Genomic DNA, 15,394 nt, shown 5'->3' with positions numbered 1-15,394 from the left:
CCTACCAATGATTGAAAAATATTTTTAATTATTAGATAATAGTTATGAATATATTAAAAAGTAAGTAATATCTATTATTAATTTAAATACCTGTAAATATATTTAAATCTCAAAATTTATTTTTTCTACTTTGTCGAAATTGATATTATTCAATATTTTCAAAAATAACAATTTGTTTGATAAAATATATTATTCTAATTATTAATTATATATCATTCTATATATATGAAAATTCGAATTATTTTATTGTAATTATATATATATTAAAAAATATATAAAATTTTATATTAAAAAATTCTGGACAGTATATTTTTTTTTCCAATTTATTAGTTTCAAAAAATCTTGTGCTCGTTGTAAACCAGCTGGTCCTGTAAACTTTACATTGTTTGATATTTAATACACAAAATCTGTAGTGTCGGAGGGTTGGTTCTGGGACAGACCTCACTGTACAGTCCGTGAAAGTACTGTCAGTAAACAGTATTGAGAAGAAGTTAATGGGACGTGGGTGAGATTAAATACAGGAATGTGCGTTTGGATTGCCAGATGATTTTACCGTGTAACTATCATCTCATCTGTGTTTTATCCGTGTATCCAAACCGGCCTATTGAGACCTAAACCGGCCTAAATGAGACCTAAGACACAGCCGAGATGATGTTATGGATGACGAGATGCAAGAAATACTGATTATTAGACCCGTATAAGCAAAAAAGATCAGGGCAAAGAAGAATTTGTATTCCAATGATTTTAATTATTATAATTTTCATAATCTTTTAAAAGTAATTATTATTTTTAATTCTTCCAATCAATTTAATGATATGTAGCATTAAATGACTCAAAAGTATTTATGATAAAAAAAAAACAAATAATAATACTAGAGTGACTATCAAGTATTTTCACCAAATATGCATGCTAATATAAATAGATTTTTTTTAATAATTTTTTAAACTTCTTTAACCATTAAAAAGATTAAAAATTCACTACTAATCACTTTCTTAACTATTAAAATAAAATAGTTATTTTGAATAGGCCAAATAGCATTCGAAGTCGTTCACAATATCTTGATTATTTGCATTTGAGAAATTCCATAGATTTTCTAAAACTCGAAGTTGAGAAGGAAGGAAAGATAATTAAATTTTGTTACATACAAACAAAGTCGCGTACTAATCTGTGTACCAATACTGATTCTTTTATACTTAAAATTTATATTAACATTATTTTCAATATAATATACTTTTTGACCAATCATAATAAATTAATGTACATATTAGTGCACAAGTATATTTACAACTAGAATTTTTCAAGATAATTTACTCATGTGGTGTAAAATGGAAGGATTTTACTATATACAAGCATAGTTACGCACTAATTTGTGTACCAATACTGATTTATTCATATTTAAAATTTAAATTAATATTGTTTTTAATAAAATTTACTTTTTGACTAATCACATCATATTAGTGCATAAATTAATACATAATTATGCTTGCAATTATATTTTTTCAAAATGGAAAGAAGAAGGGCCTCAACAGATATGGGCTTGAGGGCTCGGAAATGAAATTTTAACCGCCAGTTTCAGCCACCAGGAGTTAGTAGATACTTGGGCTTTCTCTGAAACTCGAGCGGGATGAAAGAATATTTCGGAGATGCATTTGTTCGGATATATACGTTGTTGAAATGAGGAGAAACCCTTTACGAGAAAAGCTACATACACAGAGATTCGAGTCTCACCACCAAACTACCATTTCCATTGAAAACTGAGGAAGGCAATGAACTGTTGGGATTATTTTATTGAATCAAATTGTTGTATCTTATCTATTTGGTGGTTCGGCCAATACCCATTTTAATATACCTTACAGTAATCAGAAAGGATATACCTTACCGTAATCAGAAAGGATGGAGGCTTGCATCAAGAATGAACAATATCCGTAAAGGACAGAAGAATACAGTTGCCCAAGATGTATGCAACTCTCATCAACTGCACTTGGCACAAAACGTATATTTTCTGTATCTTGCTTCTTGCTGCCATATTAGGCTAGCGATCTAAGCGTTGCAGTGGGCTGTATCCTTTCCAATTGATATCCATTTGCGACAACCAAGGTGGGCTCAAGTTCAATCACCAATGGGGTTTTCTTCTCTCAGCCTATGCCATATATGCAGCCTGTCTTAGAGGGACCTATATATTTCCAGGAGAATTAAACCCACACAATGGCACGACCGCAAGGGGTACGTTCCTAATCAGCATCCTTTTGCCCGATTGCCCCAGCAAGCCAACAAGGATTTATCACTTAGTACCAAGCATTTATTACTATTTACTAATTCTGAAAGGATCTCACATCTTTCCCCAACCAGGAGGAGAATGATCAACCCGTCAGTCAACCACTTTGGATGAAATAGCAAATGGGTGGATCTTCTCTTCAGAGGAGATGTATTCAATGGGGGGAGAGCTTATGAATCAAATCCCTGACGAAACAATTTATGTACAACAATGAACTAGAAGGTCTTTTATCATGGTTGTATGTGAGATAATGGAAAATAGGTTAGCACCAACGAAACCAGCTAGAACTTCTGGATGACAACTGAATTAGCAATGCCGGCCTGGTCTATAATCTGGTCCAGATCGGCAAGTTGTTTTGGAGGGAATCCCATTGTCAGCAGTTGGTACGTTCCAACTCCACCAGGTCTTGATGCATCAATAAAATCGTGGATGTCTCTGATAGTATGGTGGAGGTTGAATCGAGAAACGATGCGTGTACCGTCAGCCAATCTTAGCTGAATAGAAGTTGATGGCAATGACTCATCGACCACTAAACCCATTGATGGCAATTGAGTAATGTTAGAGGAAGTGTCAGCAACAGTGGGTTCAGAGGTTGCAGGGGTGGTAGCTGTGTCACCTAAAGTTCTCCCTACTCCCCGAAAAGGTATGCGACGCTTTGCTGGCTTTGCCGGCTCCTGAAGTAAAGCAATAGGACAAACAGAACAGTAAGAAACACATCCGGAAAGAAACAAAAACAAAGGAGATCTGGGAAGAAATAGAGACATACAGGGTAGTTTTCATCCCGCTTCTCAAGATCAACATGTACAGCAGTTCTGCTATCTGGGGCTTCAAGCTCCTCTGGACACTCAGACTCCTTGATGCTCTGGCATTGAGTTACAATTGATCACAAGGAAACATCTCTACTAGAATAGATTGCTAACAAAACGGTACAAATGAGACCTTCCATAAGAAAACAATTTGTATTCATTTTAGATTTTGTAGAATAAGTAGGATCTCTTAAAAGATAAGACGCCAAGGCAGAAAGTGTCGAATGGGAATACAAGGGAAAAAATGGATCAGAAAAACATGCAGATCATCAGCAACCCTAATAAGTTAATTCTATATGCAACTTTTCATCCCAAAAAGTTTTTGGACTTCTTTTTGATAAAATTTGATGGAAAAAAAATTTGGGTTTTGGCATCATATAATAGCTATTAAAACAAGGGCATATAGAGTATCAAACTCTCAAGAACCATAATAGCACAAAAACAAAATTAAAGCATAAAGTATTACGACTGATATCTGTCAACACCACTCTGAATGGAGCTTCATTACAATAATACCTCCAAGAAGGATGCATTTGCAGGATCATCAAACCTTCGCAAAGGACCATTATCCACAGAGAACCCATTGCTCCAAAAAGTGATAGTGTGATTGACAACTTCAGGTGGCTGAAGTGCAGATGACACTGTACCTCCTGAGAGTAATCGTGCCGTTCCAGTGAAACTTTTCGAGCTTGAAGATGGTCGAAGGTGATCAGCAGGCTCTTCAATAGCAACCTGTCTGGCTCTATTGAAAATTGTATCCACATCATTACCCTTGGGCTTTGTAGGATCTTGGACCAGCATTCCACTGCAACCAGAAGTGGACAGATTAAACCTAGCAATAACTGTTGTACAAGATGCAACAAAAATATTTAGATTTAGCAACAAAAACAATACTGATCTTGTTAATAAATGCCTTGAAATTGCACTTGACAAACCTAATATGAATATTTCTGGTCAGAGAAAAAGAGGATATAACACCAGCTTGATTGCAACAGAATCTACTACACTTATGAGTGCATATAATAAACTAAGCCATAAACTACAGTCAATATTAAACTACCACCAATTGGGTCCAGTAAAGCTTGTTTTCTTATTGCGGTTATGAGGCTAAAAAGGTTCCATGGAATCTTTCACAGGACCTATTTTCCATCTATAAACAGGCAGAAGTGAAAAAACACAGATGAAACCTTTCATGAACTTAATTGTTTGATACCAGATAGCTTTGACTACCAGGAAGTGGAAATGAATATAGAACTGGATTTTCTTCAATAGAAAGTTTTAAGGTTTATCCTGATAATAAAAATTTTCTCTTTCTCATAGCTCCCCCCCGAGGGGGGGGGGGGGGGGGGGGGGGGGGGGGGTTGGGTTTTGGGGTTCTTCTTTAAGTCATACTTCAATTCATAGTTCATCGGATGCTTATGCTTCTATTCTCTTTTTCTGCAAAAGACATACATACTACAATGCCAATTCCATGTTCGATCTTACAACATTTTACTCATCAAAATTTCACACAAGAATATTTCTTTTTAAGATAATCAACAAGACGAGTCTCCACACAATAAAATAAACTCGCTTATATACACATTGATCCAAAGCAGATCTAAGATCTAAGCTCCTCAAAGTTACGGATTCTGAGAGTCAACTCAAACGATGGAAAACACAAACACGACCATTCCATCAATATGATAAAAAATCTTCACCTACAACCAAACCCAATTATTTAGCTGAAGATATAGTAATCGTTGTCATCTATTCAAGCACAATGGACTCTGTTTATCAACATCCTTTATCTTCTCAATATATTTGCAATTGGTGTTGCATTTTGGGTTATTCTCATGCAAGAGTCGAAATTTGAACTTCCTTCACAATCAGCAAAAAAAAATCGAGTAGGAAGAACATAAAAATAAACGAATAAATAAAAGAGTACCTCTTCTCGCCACCGGTGTAGTACTCCTGAGGCTCATCGGAGTCATCACTAATATCAAACTCGTTCGGAGCCGGTCGGTTCAGATCGGCGAGCGTACGGACGTTGCCACGTGTAGTGCTACGGCTCCGGGAGGGCCTGTTGTTCTTCTTGTGCTTCTTCTTTCCCCGCTTCGACCGGAGGTCGTACGGAGCCCTAGACGGCTTCGGGGACGCCGATCGGGACCTCGACCGCGACCGCGAGGGAGAGTAGTCGGGCGACTCCGGCTCCGACTGTGGCGACGGGGAGCGAGGGGGAACGGTCGGGTGCGTAACGACAGCATCGGTTTCAGCGTTAGCGTGGACGACGTCTTCCTCGTTGTTGGTGGGGTCGTCGAGGAAGGTGGAAACGGCGGCGTCGAGGTCGAAATTGTGGCTCTCTAAGAAAAAAAGGGCTTCTTCTCTGGACGAGGAGGTGATCTCACAGAAAGCTGTGACTAGCCCTTCGTTGTTGTTATTGCTGTTTGGATTGGGCTCTTGAGCTTCGCTTTCCATGGTGGGACGAGAGAACGGGAGTCTTCTGAGCCTTCTTCAGCCTTCAATCGACAATCGGATTGCTTGGAAGTTGGAGCTGAATAGAAAGGCAGGTAAAGAACCTTGTACGTTACCTCCAGCTCTTTTATATACGATTGATGGAGTCTGTGACTCTATTAAACGGTGTCGTAATGTAGTCCACCGACACCGTTTTGGTTAATATAATCCTCCTGATCTTTACAAAAGGTTTTGATCATTGATATATGAAAATTATGTGTTATCTTCTAATTATCTTAACATATTAGGATTAATAGGGTCATAACCAAGAAGAAAAACTTCAAGTAGGACAGACAGGGCTTCATTCACCTCCTCCAATACCGAGTCTCTTATTTTTCCATCATCAACGGCAGTGAATGGCTGGCACTTCAAGATGCCATTTGCAAACTACGAGTCTACTAACTTCGGCCTACCCCATAGTTGTCCAAACTAATGGTATAAAGAACAAAAAGTATTCAGGAACATACATGTATTCAAATGGTTTTACCCCCAAGAATCAAAGCAGATTCACATTCTTACAATTCCTTCCGCATTAATATACAAGTAACGTAGTATCAGAAAGCTTAATGTTCTCTATCTCTCCTCCTTGAGAAACAATAAATTCATGGGTTAAGATAAAAAGAACATGAAAATAGGAGATAAAACGACATCTTAAAACCTCAGACGTTTAGAACTAAGAAGGTTGGAACTTGGAAGCCTATCATCCAGTTTATTGATTCTCTGTGTGAATGAACGAGGTATAACAGAAGTTTTAAATTCGACATACTCCAAATCCCCGGCTAAGATTAATCCCCTGCATAACTTTCACCTGTAAACCAGTCTCAAAACACATGGCAAAAATTACACAAGTAGTACAACAAAGAACCAAGCAATGTGTATTTATTAGTGTAGCAATGAAGAGAAACTTGTTTCCACTAGGTACAGAAGACACGTGTGGGAACACGCACACACAGAGAAACTAAAAGAAAACTGGCACTTTGAGAAGGCCTTGGAGCATTTGTGCAGCAATGATCACATGTTAAAATCAACTGGAGCAGCATGATTTAGAAGATCAAGTGACAGACTACCAACTCCCTTCTGTGCAAGAAAGCATGCATTTGGACACACAACAACATGCCTAAAAGTGGCTCAATTGGATCTCATTAATTTATAGGTGTTTTTAAAGTTACACATAAAGGCTGCAGAAACAACAAGCCCAGCGAAATTGTCCTGACCAAAACCCACGATTAGCTTAAACTGGATAATAGGCTTTCAGCCTATGAGGTGACTGCCTCCCACTGCCCTGCCCCGCCCCGCCCCGCCGGGGGGGGGGGGGTGGGTGTTGGTGGTGGGGGTTTGGTTTACAGAGTCAAAGATAAAAGACCACAACCACTGAAGGGGTACCATGGGGGCCAGGCCAATGATACCGCGTTCACAGAGACAGGGAGATGGACAAGAACCAAAACCACTATTAAATCGCTATCTTAGCTCCTTTTTTTTTTCTTTTTTTTTTTTTTTTTTTTTGTGGCACTTTTCAATGCAAAACAAAATATAAATAAATAAATAAAAATATTTAGAAAAAAAAAACACTTAAAAGTTTACCAGGATGTTCAAGTAAGGCGAGGAACTACCACAGGTCCACCGCGAACCTTTTCAAGAGCAAAGCTTATCCTCAGTGGCCTGCCTAACAGTGCCTACAACCAAAACCGATCAGTAGCAGTTATCACTTAGCATAAAAAATTATGCACTGGAATGTGCACTTCAAGAATACGATGATTATAAGCTGTAACTCACCTTCCCGTCCATGGCATCTTTTGCACATCTGGCGTCATCTTCTTTTGAAAAATCAACGAACCCAAAGCCTCTAGACCTACCGGAGTCTTTGTCATACACTATATTCACTAAAAATAAACCAGTAGCATGATTTAGAAATTGCGATTAATATGGATTGAAAAATGCGCCATAATCTGTATAGAAATCTAAAGGAAGCTGTAAGAGATTGTCGAATGAACTCCTCAAGATACCTGTCTAAATCATTTGAAGGAAACAGTTCTGATATCATTACTGTACACAATGAGAAGCGCATATGTTTGTATTTTGGATATTAGGATGACCACAGATAAAGCATTAGGTGTCTCTATCATAGACAATTGGAGTAGTTTTTTTAGATAAATTTGGAGTAATTAAATGAGTTTCCTCTTCCCTGATTAGCGAAAGACTAAATTGACAAACAAAGTCATTTTGTACTTAACTCCATCGTGTAAGTAAGAAATCCCATATAAAGAGGCCATTGATGCTCCTTTCACATATCTAGAAAGCACTTAAAAGCCCAAGTCTGAGCAAGCGTGCTCGAATCCATGAAGTGCTTAGGTTTCTTGACTGTCAAACGGCTCGAACGTTAATTGGAACACTTTTAGTGGGCAATTCGTGAATAATGCGAACGTTAGTGAAATATAATACGTACTTGATTAGTTGATTGATACACTAAAAGGATCGGAGGAAAACTTCTCATTAGGTAGTAATGAAAAAATGATGAACCTTTCACATAAGAGTGATCTTTTAGAGATCGTTCGGACCTTTAGTCGAATAACTTACGAACGATGAAAGAAAATGAAGTTCCATCCTAGTTGTCAATGTTTTTACAGATATTACCTCCAGTGACCTCCCCATAGGAAGAAAAAGCGTCCTTCAGGGACTTCTCGTCCACAGACCATGACAAGCCTGCAACACCCAAAAGCCATTATCATCATCGTATGAGCATGCTGCATGCCGAAAGAATTAGTAAATAGAACCGAAAAATGTAAACTGGATGCGGTTTCTGGAGGGACAGAGAGATGAACCTCCAACAAAGAGCCTATTCTTGCGGGAAGGGGAGGAGGGAGAGGGATTTGAACAGTAATATCGTAGCGTCGAGACTGGGCTGGTGACCTTGGTTATTCTTCGAGCAAGGAACACCGTCGCGTTTTTCATTGTTGAGTCGTTTCCTTTGTTCCCCGGCGGGTGGGTAGTCGATAGGAAGAAAGAAATATAATTAATTGAACGGCGTCGTTTTTATCTCTCCAAAACGACGCCGTTCTAGAACCAGACTTAACTTCTAGAACGCCCCTCTCCCCCCTTCCCCGCGCGCCTGTCTCTTCCCGTCTCTCGTCTCGGTCTCAGTCACCGTTTCTTTCTTCTCTCTCAACTCAGTGGCCTTCGCCGTAGCCGTCAATTCCATCGTAAGTAGCTCGAAACCGAAACAAATAATCTTAAAATCGGTCCATTCGTATAGATGTACTGAAATCGAAGGAGGTTGGGATCATGTTCAATGGACGATGGACGATGGACGATGGGATTATATTATGGATTATGGATGATGTGAAGTTGGATTGCGATTTTTCTCCTTGGATGTTTATGCAATGTACATTTTAGGGTTTCGGATAGAAACCCTTGATTAGGTTAGGGGTTCAATCCGAGACCCTAACCTAATTTCTCGGTGTTTGTATATAAATTGGATGGATTAATTGAAATCATGGAATGGATAACCGTGAAAAACTAAGGGAACTCAATGTTTTCACGAGGCTGAGCTGTGTGAACAAAATTGGGTCCTTTTCTTTTTCTTGTTCCTTTTTTCTCATATTAATGTGTTGCCGTAAGTCGGGATATATGTATATTTCTATTTGAATGAAATTTTTGTGAGGAAACTTTTCTTAGGCCAATAAGATTGGTTTGGTATCTTTTTAACTAATTACTGTGTAAATTTGATGGGTTAACTGAGTTATTAAGTGGGTGATGATACATTATGAGATTTCATTGTTCTAGAAAGAAACATTTTTGTAGCAAATGGATTCTGTCTTCCCCCTATGTCTTATTGAGTCTAGAGTTGGGTTATGGATGATATGTCCATATAACTGTAGGCTGTGATGAGGATATTTCGGATTTCCTTGATGGAATTTTTCTCTGTAACTGGCTACTAGTTTTAACGAAGTCTAGATGGAAAAGTAAATTTTGAACGGAGAAGACCGCTGGTTATGTTTTGTTTGAACTTGAAGTATTAGGCAATACTTATCCCAAAATAATATATTAGGTAATGGTTTCTGAGGTCACAAGGAGATATATAAAATGAACATAAATGTGGTTAAAATAATTTTGGTAGAGTCTCTAGTGTTTATCACAGGCATGATGTTTGGTGTGGTGAGAGGGCCCTTAAGTGTGTTGTCCCCACTCTCTTTCAGATTGCAAGTGATAAAGAGGCTATGGTGGCTGATTTGTTGGATTGCTCCAATGGCTCTACTTAGTGGAATGTTTGTTTCATGAGAGCAGCTCAGGATTGGGAACTTGGAGCCTTTGCTGATTTTCTTGGTTTTCTATATCTATGATATTGGTAATGTGGTGGAGGACGGGATGATTTGGACTCAGGTGGAAGTAAAAGATTCGCAGGCAATACTTTTACAAGGCTCTTTTGGGTCATCATAGTATCCACTTACTTTTTTTTTTTTTTTTTTTTTTTAATGAGTAAAATATTATTCATTGAATGCAATAGGCAAAAGCCCATGTACACAGGAAGTATACAAGAGAAACACCTAAATACATTCTACTACTCTTCTGCAGTGCATGGGATTGGGGTTTATTCTGTAAGGGTGGGTCCGAAGGGCCTTGCCTTGGAGAGGTTCCCTAACATAAAAATAAAAAATAAAAAATTCTAATACTAGAGCATTGAGGACAGAAACTCATGGAAAGTGGAAACTCATAGTATCCACTTTCCCTAGAAGAGTATTTGGAGGTGCAAGGTACCTCCCAAGATTGTTTTCTTAGTTGGACTGCGTCCCTTGGGAAAATTTTCACTGTTGACAATCTGAAAAATTTGGGTCTTATCATATAGATTGGTGTTACTTATGTAAGAAAAACGGGGAGACTGTGGATCATCTTTTGTCAAATTTCGAGGTGGTCAGGTTTCTATGGAATGATATCTTCAACTGGATTGGTGTGGCATTTGTTATGCCTGGAGGGGTTGTAGATATTATTTAGTGTTGGAAAGGCCTTAGGGGCAATACTCACATTGCTGCTGTGTGGAAAATGATTCCTCATTGTATTATGTGGTGCTTGTGAATGGAGAGAAATGGTGCTTCGAAGACCAGGAGTGTTCCCTGGACAAGTTGAAGCGATTCTTTCTCAACACACTATTTTCTTGGGCTCCTATCATTGTTTGTAATGGGGATAGTCTTCATAGTTTGCTTGTATCCATCACTGGTGCTTATTGGTTGCTAGGTGTATTCTGTGTATACTTCTTGTGTACTTGGGCTATGCCTTTTTCTATCAATAAAGTTTTTACTTATAAACAAAGGTAAACTAATTTTGAATATAAATGGTTTTTTAATAGGTATTTTACACGTAAGAAGAAAAATTCTACTTGAATAATTTTGAAAATAATTGGTTGGTAAGGCTTTCTTCATTTCCTTTTCATTTTGAACAAAGAGAAGTATATCGGATTAATGCTCTGGGATTGTTGTGGATTCTGTAGATCTTAAGTGAAGACATGAATGCATTCAAGGCTTACAAGGCCTGCGTCCCAATTGCATGGAGCCCTAATCTGTATATAAGTTTGGTGAGGGGCATTCCAGGGACCAGGAGACTTCACAGGCGCACTTTAGAGGCATTGCGTCTGCGCAAGTGCAACCGAACCGTCATGCGATGGAATACTCCTACTGTCAGGGGAATGCTCCAACAGGTTTCAATGTAGCCCGCAATTCATTCATTACTTAAAATGTGTAATCCGGTACTTGGTTCCTGATTAGTAAATTTTATGATCTGATTAGGTCAAGAGATTGGTAGTGATAGAGACAGAAGAGATGTACAAGGCTCGCAGGCAAAAGGATGCAAACCACTGCGCTTTACGTCCGCCATTGGTCATAAGTCACTTACCTGCTCCTGCTAAATGATTCTTTTCAAGAGCACATTCCCTGTTCTGAGATCAGCTTTAAGCTACTTATATCTGGTTTGTTATTTAAGGAACATATTTCCAGATATGTATTCTCTTGCCAATTTAGTAAGCTTGAAGCTTTTCTTGGTTTGCATAATTTTCTCAATGGACTTGGTGACATATTAAAGTTTATATCATGATTGGCTCCAAATGTTTATTGTGGTTCTCATCAGGGATCATGAATCGCGTTTAAATTACTCAGAAGAAAACCTGCAACCGCGTGCCCTTGTATTTGTATCTGCAATTCATTGACTGGTTTCGTTTGTCCAAAGGTATTTAGTTGAAAACTTGGCTATGGCATAATTACTGGTCACAAATGTGGCCTTTTTCAGTAATTTACAAAATAATAGGGGCAAGAGAACATGACTATCAACCATCTGATGATTCATGAGCATGTAACATGATTATTAGTTTTTTTTTTTTCCTTCGTGTTCTTGTAACGTACTACAAAACTATTGAGCTATATCTACTATCGAGGACCTAATAAATTGCAGTCCCCTTGAAAGCACACATACTAGGGTCCCTCCATTGCTGGAATACTGGCCTTCTCTTCCATTTTCTCCACCGTGACATCATTTATAGTCTTAAGCTCGTTTTTGCCATCATCATTCATTCTAATGGAGTTTTGAACTTTGTACTGGTGTCTCCTTGCAAAGGCAAGAAAAACAAAGAAATTCAGTGTCCCAAGCACCGCAAGTAGCCCGTAAAAGTTTTCTAACTTTGCCACATTCAAATTGCTCCTGAGCCAGCTGTTCTTCGTCACTTTATCCACAATCGAAACCAACAAACTGCTAACATAGAATCCCATCGAGATGGTGCTTAGGAAAAGACCTGTGCTCATGGATTTCATCCTCTCTGGTGCCTCTCTAATGAAAAACTCAAGTTGTCCAACATAGGCAAAAGCTTCTCCGGCACCCACTAGGAAGAACTGAGGGACCAACCAGAAGGCACTTATTTCGCTATTATGTTGAACTGTAATTCCCCTCCGTTGTTTCTCAATAATCGCAGCAGCCACCATAGCTCCAATCGAGAAGATGAGCCCAACTCCAATCCTCTGAAGGCATGTGATTCCTTGTAATGTGTGGGTGAGTTTTCGGGAAAGAGGTACAAAGAGTTTCTCGTTTAGGGAAGTAAAGAGAAGAATGGTGCTGATGAGAAAAGCGGAGAAACAGCCTGCAGGAATGGTGAAGGACCCAACTCTACGGTTCATGAAAGTGGCTTGCTCTATGGTAAAGGTAGTCATTTGAGAGTAGACTGTCCAGAAGAGGATACATGTGGACCAGATGGGTATGAGCTTCAGTACCATTTTCACCTCTTCTACTTCGGTCACTGTTGAAACTATCCAAGGGCTGTTTTTGGTTTTAGTGGCAGCAGCATGGTCATCTAGGATTGCAGCCTTGTCAAGACATCTAACCATTCACATGCACAGGAAATTTTACACTTGGTCAAATTCAAGGAAAATATTGCTGAAGAGTTCATACATATGGGTTGCAGATTGGGTATTATTTAAATTATGAGGTTCAATCCAGTTCAGCGTATCATAATTCTTAGTGCTGAAGTTGACTGATCGCAAGGGCAAAAAAAAAAAAAAACAAGGGTTTCTGGAGAACTCCAAAATAAGGTAAAACTTTTAACTTCTACGTGGAAGGCCCCCCGGAAGGATGTGTTATTTTTTTACTGCAAAACTAGTTAGACAATTCTGAAAAGAGGTGCTATTAAATGTCTGGATTAAGGTGAAACTTCATTATCTCCCTTAACTTAATGTTCTGAAGGCATACTTACTTGAACTTCTCAGAGTGTAGAACCTTGGCATTCTGGTATTCATTCAAAAGGCTGGGGTGAGAAGGGTAAGGAAGACCCCTTTTCTTCCATGCCAAGATTATCACCCTCCATATTACAGTTAAAGGACTTCCTCGAGGCTTCTTAAATCGGTACCATGGTGTCCCACAGAGCAATATAGCAACAGCAATGACCATTGCACCTGCTGAAATTCCATACCCCCAGCCTCTTCCCACAGTATCTTGTATGTACACAAGAACTATTACAGCGAATAAGGACCCGATGCTAATGGCAAAATAGAACCTATTGAAGAAGAAGACCATGGCCTTTTCTTCCTTGGGGTCTCTATCATCGAACTGATCGGATCCAAAGCCGGAGACGTTGGATTTTATTCCTCCACCACCCAGTGCTATGGTGTAAAGTGCAGCATAGAGCAAAGCCAATTGCCGGCCATTGGCCTCAATGCACTGATGTTGTTGATTTCTGTAGTTGTCGCATGGAGGGGGCCTCATGCTAGGAATGATTGTTGCCAAAGTTAACATGATCACCCCCTGGCACAAGCAACATATATCAACACTAATATTATAGATGGCTTGCAGTTCCTTATTATGGCTCAAAGCTTACCACAGCAGTAATGGTTCCATACATGAAAACCGCCAAGTACCGACCGAGTTTAGCATCTGCTAAGAAACCACCAAGTAGGCCAAGAAGGTTGAGAGTGCCCATGAAGTTAGTCACAATGGTTGCAGATTTTGCTGATGAAATATGCAAACTTCCAACCAAATATGTCACTAAATTCATGGATATGCCCATCGCAATTATCCTCTCAGAGAGCTCGGTTCCTGCATAAAAAATGGTTGGGTTTAGCAAGTGGCCTTAAGAATAATGTTGAGATACTTAAGATGTCAACATTAGTGATGAACACCTAAGATGAGTCCTGCAGCAAGCCATCCTCCAGTCTTGGACTTGTCCACAGGGTTCCCTCGAAAATCAACCACAGTTCCATCATCTGCACCATCTTTATCTCCATGTGCAGCAACCAAAACCTGTGAAAGTTAAAATGATGAAGAAAGAGAGAAGCCATTAAAAAAATGATAAAAGAATGCAGCATGGTCTGAATTTTGGAATTTTGCCAGAAAAGAGTCACCATTTCTCCTCTTTTTGGGTGTGACCACGGGGAGAACAGAGAAAGAGAAATAGCAAGAGAGAGGGAAATGAATGAGTAATGGTGCTGCAATAGGAGTAGAGTTTAAAAGGGGAGCAAAACTACTTCTAGAAGTGCATGGTTAGGACCGAACTTGGCATAGCCTCCACAACTTGTGGTGAAGGAAGATGTTATGAACAGATGTAAGTCATGTGAACTTTTGGAGCAATATCATCTTGTGGTTTTGGTGCTTGCAGTAATAAAGTTCAATATCATCTTGTGGTTTTGGTGCTTGCAGTAATTGTACAAAACAACTGAAAGTGACATTCCTTCATAAGAATTCTACTCCCATATCCCTTTATCACCATTATTAAAACAATAAAGTATACAGTGTGCGACACTTGGACGGCAAAGTCATGCATGTGGGGCTGATCTTATCAACCCTATTGCATTGCATGATAGATGGAGGTGAGTTGTTTTTGTCCTATAGTAATATGGCCATCTTTGGTTGTTTGATTGGAGATTATAAAGAGGTTTTTCTGATATTTACAAATGTTGTAAAGTGTAATGAGACAATACATTTGGAGTCATTAACACATATTACCATACCATTTCAGAAGTAGGGATAAATGCTTTATATTGTCCAATATCAGCTTTAAAGGGTCCCCTAAAACATATAATTGCCAATTCATATAATTGTCAATCAATGTTACTGATGCAACAGAAAGGTATAATGTGATAACTAAATTGGAAAGAATTCTAAAACATATCATTATTTTAGAATTTATGAAACAAATGACTAGTTCAATACTTTCCTTGACATAGAAATGCCCTACATTCAAGTAGTTTAAACTATTGATTTATGTAATTGGAAGTAACCAATGATTTATACTGAAATCTATAAATTGATCACTGATCCAATTTGAGTATCTCTACAGGATTGACCCCAACAGAAAACT

At 38.6% G+C, this 15,394-nt stretch overlaps 4 protein-coding genes across 7 annotated transcripts; 1 reads left to right on the top strand and 3 right to left on the bottom strand.

The window, feature by feature from the left end:
• Positions 1-2,277: 2,277 nt before the first annotated feature.
• LOC122303771 (plant UBX domain-containing protein 3-like) lies at positions 2,278-5,876 on the bottom strand. The gene is made up of 4 exons (XM_043115717.1): positions 5,009-5,876; positions 3,598-3,886; positions 3,042-3,137; positions 2,278-2,949 (listed from the first exon to the last, which is right to left on the bottom strand). Exons 1-4 carry the CDS (start codon positions 5,536-5,538, stop codon positions 2,557-2,559), a joined length of 1,308 nt encoding a protein of 435 aa, XP_042971651.1. The 5' UTR covers positions 5,539-5,876; the 3' UTR covers positions 2,278-2,556.
• Positions 5,877-6,028: 152 nt separating this feature from the next.
• Positions 6,029-8,674, bottom strand: LOC122303772 (glycine-rich RNA-binding protein 4, mitochondrial). 2 transcript variants are annotated; one of them, XM_043115718.1, is made up of 5 exons: positions 8,394-8,674; positions 8,206-8,274; positions 7,348-7,454; positions 7,156-7,247; positions 6,029-6,382 (listed from the first exon to the last, which is right to left on the bottom strand). In XM_043115718.1, exons 1-4 carry the CDS (start codon positions 8,521-8,523, stop codon positions 7,164-7,166), a joined length of 390 nt encoding a protein of 129 aa, XP_042971652.1. In that variant the 5' UTR covers positions 8,524-8,674; the 3' UTR covers positions 6,029-6,382; positions 7,156-7,163. The 2 variants fall into 2 exon arrangements, with proteins under 2 accessions (XP_042971652.1, XP_042971653.1); XM_043115719.1 differs by having other exon boundaries at positions 7,348-7,445.
• On the top strand, positions 8,631-11,684 carry LOC122303774 (50S ribosomal protein L30-like). 3 transcript variants are annotated; one of them, XM_043115720.1, is made up of 4 exons: positions 8,634-8,771; positions 9,768-9,972; positions 11,054-11,260; positions 11,349-11,684. In XM_043115720.1, exons 2-4 carry the CDS (start codon positions 9,937-9,939, stop codon positions 11,469-11,471), a joined length of 366 nt encoding a protein of 121 aa, XP_042971654.1. In that variant the 5' UTR covers positions 8,634-8,771; positions 9,768-9,936; the 3' UTR covers positions 11,472-11,684. The 3 variants fall into 3 exon arrangements, with proteins under 3 accessions (XP_042971655.1, XP_042971654.1, XP_042971656.1); XM_043115722.1 differs by lacking the exon at positions 9,768-9,972 and adding an exon at positions 10,913-10,969 and having other exon boundaries at positions 8,680-8,771; XM_043115721.1 differs by lacking the exon at positions 9,768-9,972 and having other exon boundaries at positions 8,631-8,771.
• A 103-nt stretch (positions 11,685-11,787) lies between these two features.
• On the bottom strand, positions 11,788-14,603 carry LOC122303770 (protein NRT1/ PTR FAMILY 6.4). Its single transcript, XM_043115716.1, has 5 exons — positions 14,439-14,603; positions 14,217-14,337; positions 13,916-14,133; positions 13,295-13,842; positions 11,788-12,921 (listed from the first exon to the last, which is right to left on the bottom strand). The coding sequence occupies exons 1-5, from the start codon at positions 14,439-14,441 to the stop codon at positions 12,027-12,029; spliced, it is 1,785 nt and encodes a 594-aa protein (XP_042971650.1). The 5' UTR covers positions 14,442-14,603; the 3' UTR covers positions 11,788-12,026.
• Positions 14,604-15,394: the final 791 nt, after the last annotated feature.

This window comes from Carya illinoinensis, chromosome 3 (genome assembly GCF_018687715.1).
Source record: "Carya illinoinensis cultivar Pawnee chromosome 3, C.illinoinensisPawnee_v1, whole genome shotgun sequence".
Taxonomy (NCBI): domain Eukaryota; kingdom Viridiplantae; phylum Streptophyta; class Magnoliopsida; order Fagales; family Juglandaceae; genus Carya; species Carya illinoinensis.
Note: the sequence above shows the minus strand (reverse complement) of the source record. Positions and strands in the feature narration are given on the sequence as shown.

Bases quoted from the DNA above. Each gene is read 5' to 3' on its own strand.
- LOC122303771 (XM_043115717.1), bottom strand. From the start codon at position 5,538: ATGGAAAGCGAAGCTCAAGAGCCCAATCCAAACAGCAATAACAACAAC. The intron at 3,887-5,008 runs GTACTCTTTTAT...TTCTGGTTGCAG, and splicing joins TACACCGGTGGCGAGAAGAG to TGGAATGCTGGTCCAAGATC. The intron at 2,950-3,041 runs GTATGTCTCTAT...GCTTTACTTCAG, and splicing joins AGCGGGATGAAAACTACCCT to GAGCCGGCAAAGCCAGCAAA.
- LOC122303772 (XM_043115718.1), bottom strand. From the start codon at position 8,523: ATGAAAAACGCGACGGTGTTCCTTGCTCGAAGAATAACCAAGGTCACC. The intron at 8,275-8,393 runs GTTCATCTCTCT...TGGGTGTTGCAG, and splicing joins GAATAGGCTCTTTGTTGGAG to GCTTGTCATGGTCTGTGGAC. The intron at 7,248-7,347 runs GTGAGTTACAGC...TTTTGGTTGTAG, and splicing joins AAGATGCCATGGACGGGAAG to GCACTGTTAGGCAGGCCACT.
- LOC122303770 (XM_043115716.1), bottom strand. The intron at 14,134-14,216 runs GTGTTCATCACT...TTTTTTATGCAG, and splicing joins TGCTGCAGGACTCATCTTAG to GAACCGAGCTCTCTGAGAGG. The intron at 13,843-13,915 runs GTAAGCTTTGAG...TGCTTGTGCCAG, and splicing joins ATGGAACCATTACTGCTGTG to GGGGTGATCATGTTAACTTT.
- LOC122303774 (XM_043115720.1), top strand. From the start codon at position 9,937: ATGATTTGGACTCAGGTGGAAGTAAAAGATTCGCAG. The intron at 9,973-11,053 runs GCAATACTTTTA...TGGATTCTGTAG, and splicing joins TGGAAGTAAAAGATTCGCAG to ATCTTAAGTGAAGACATGAA. The intron at 11,261-11,348 runs GTTTCAATGTAG...TGATCTGATTAG, and splicing joins TCAGGGGAATGCTCCAACAG to GTCAAGAGATTGGTAGTGAT.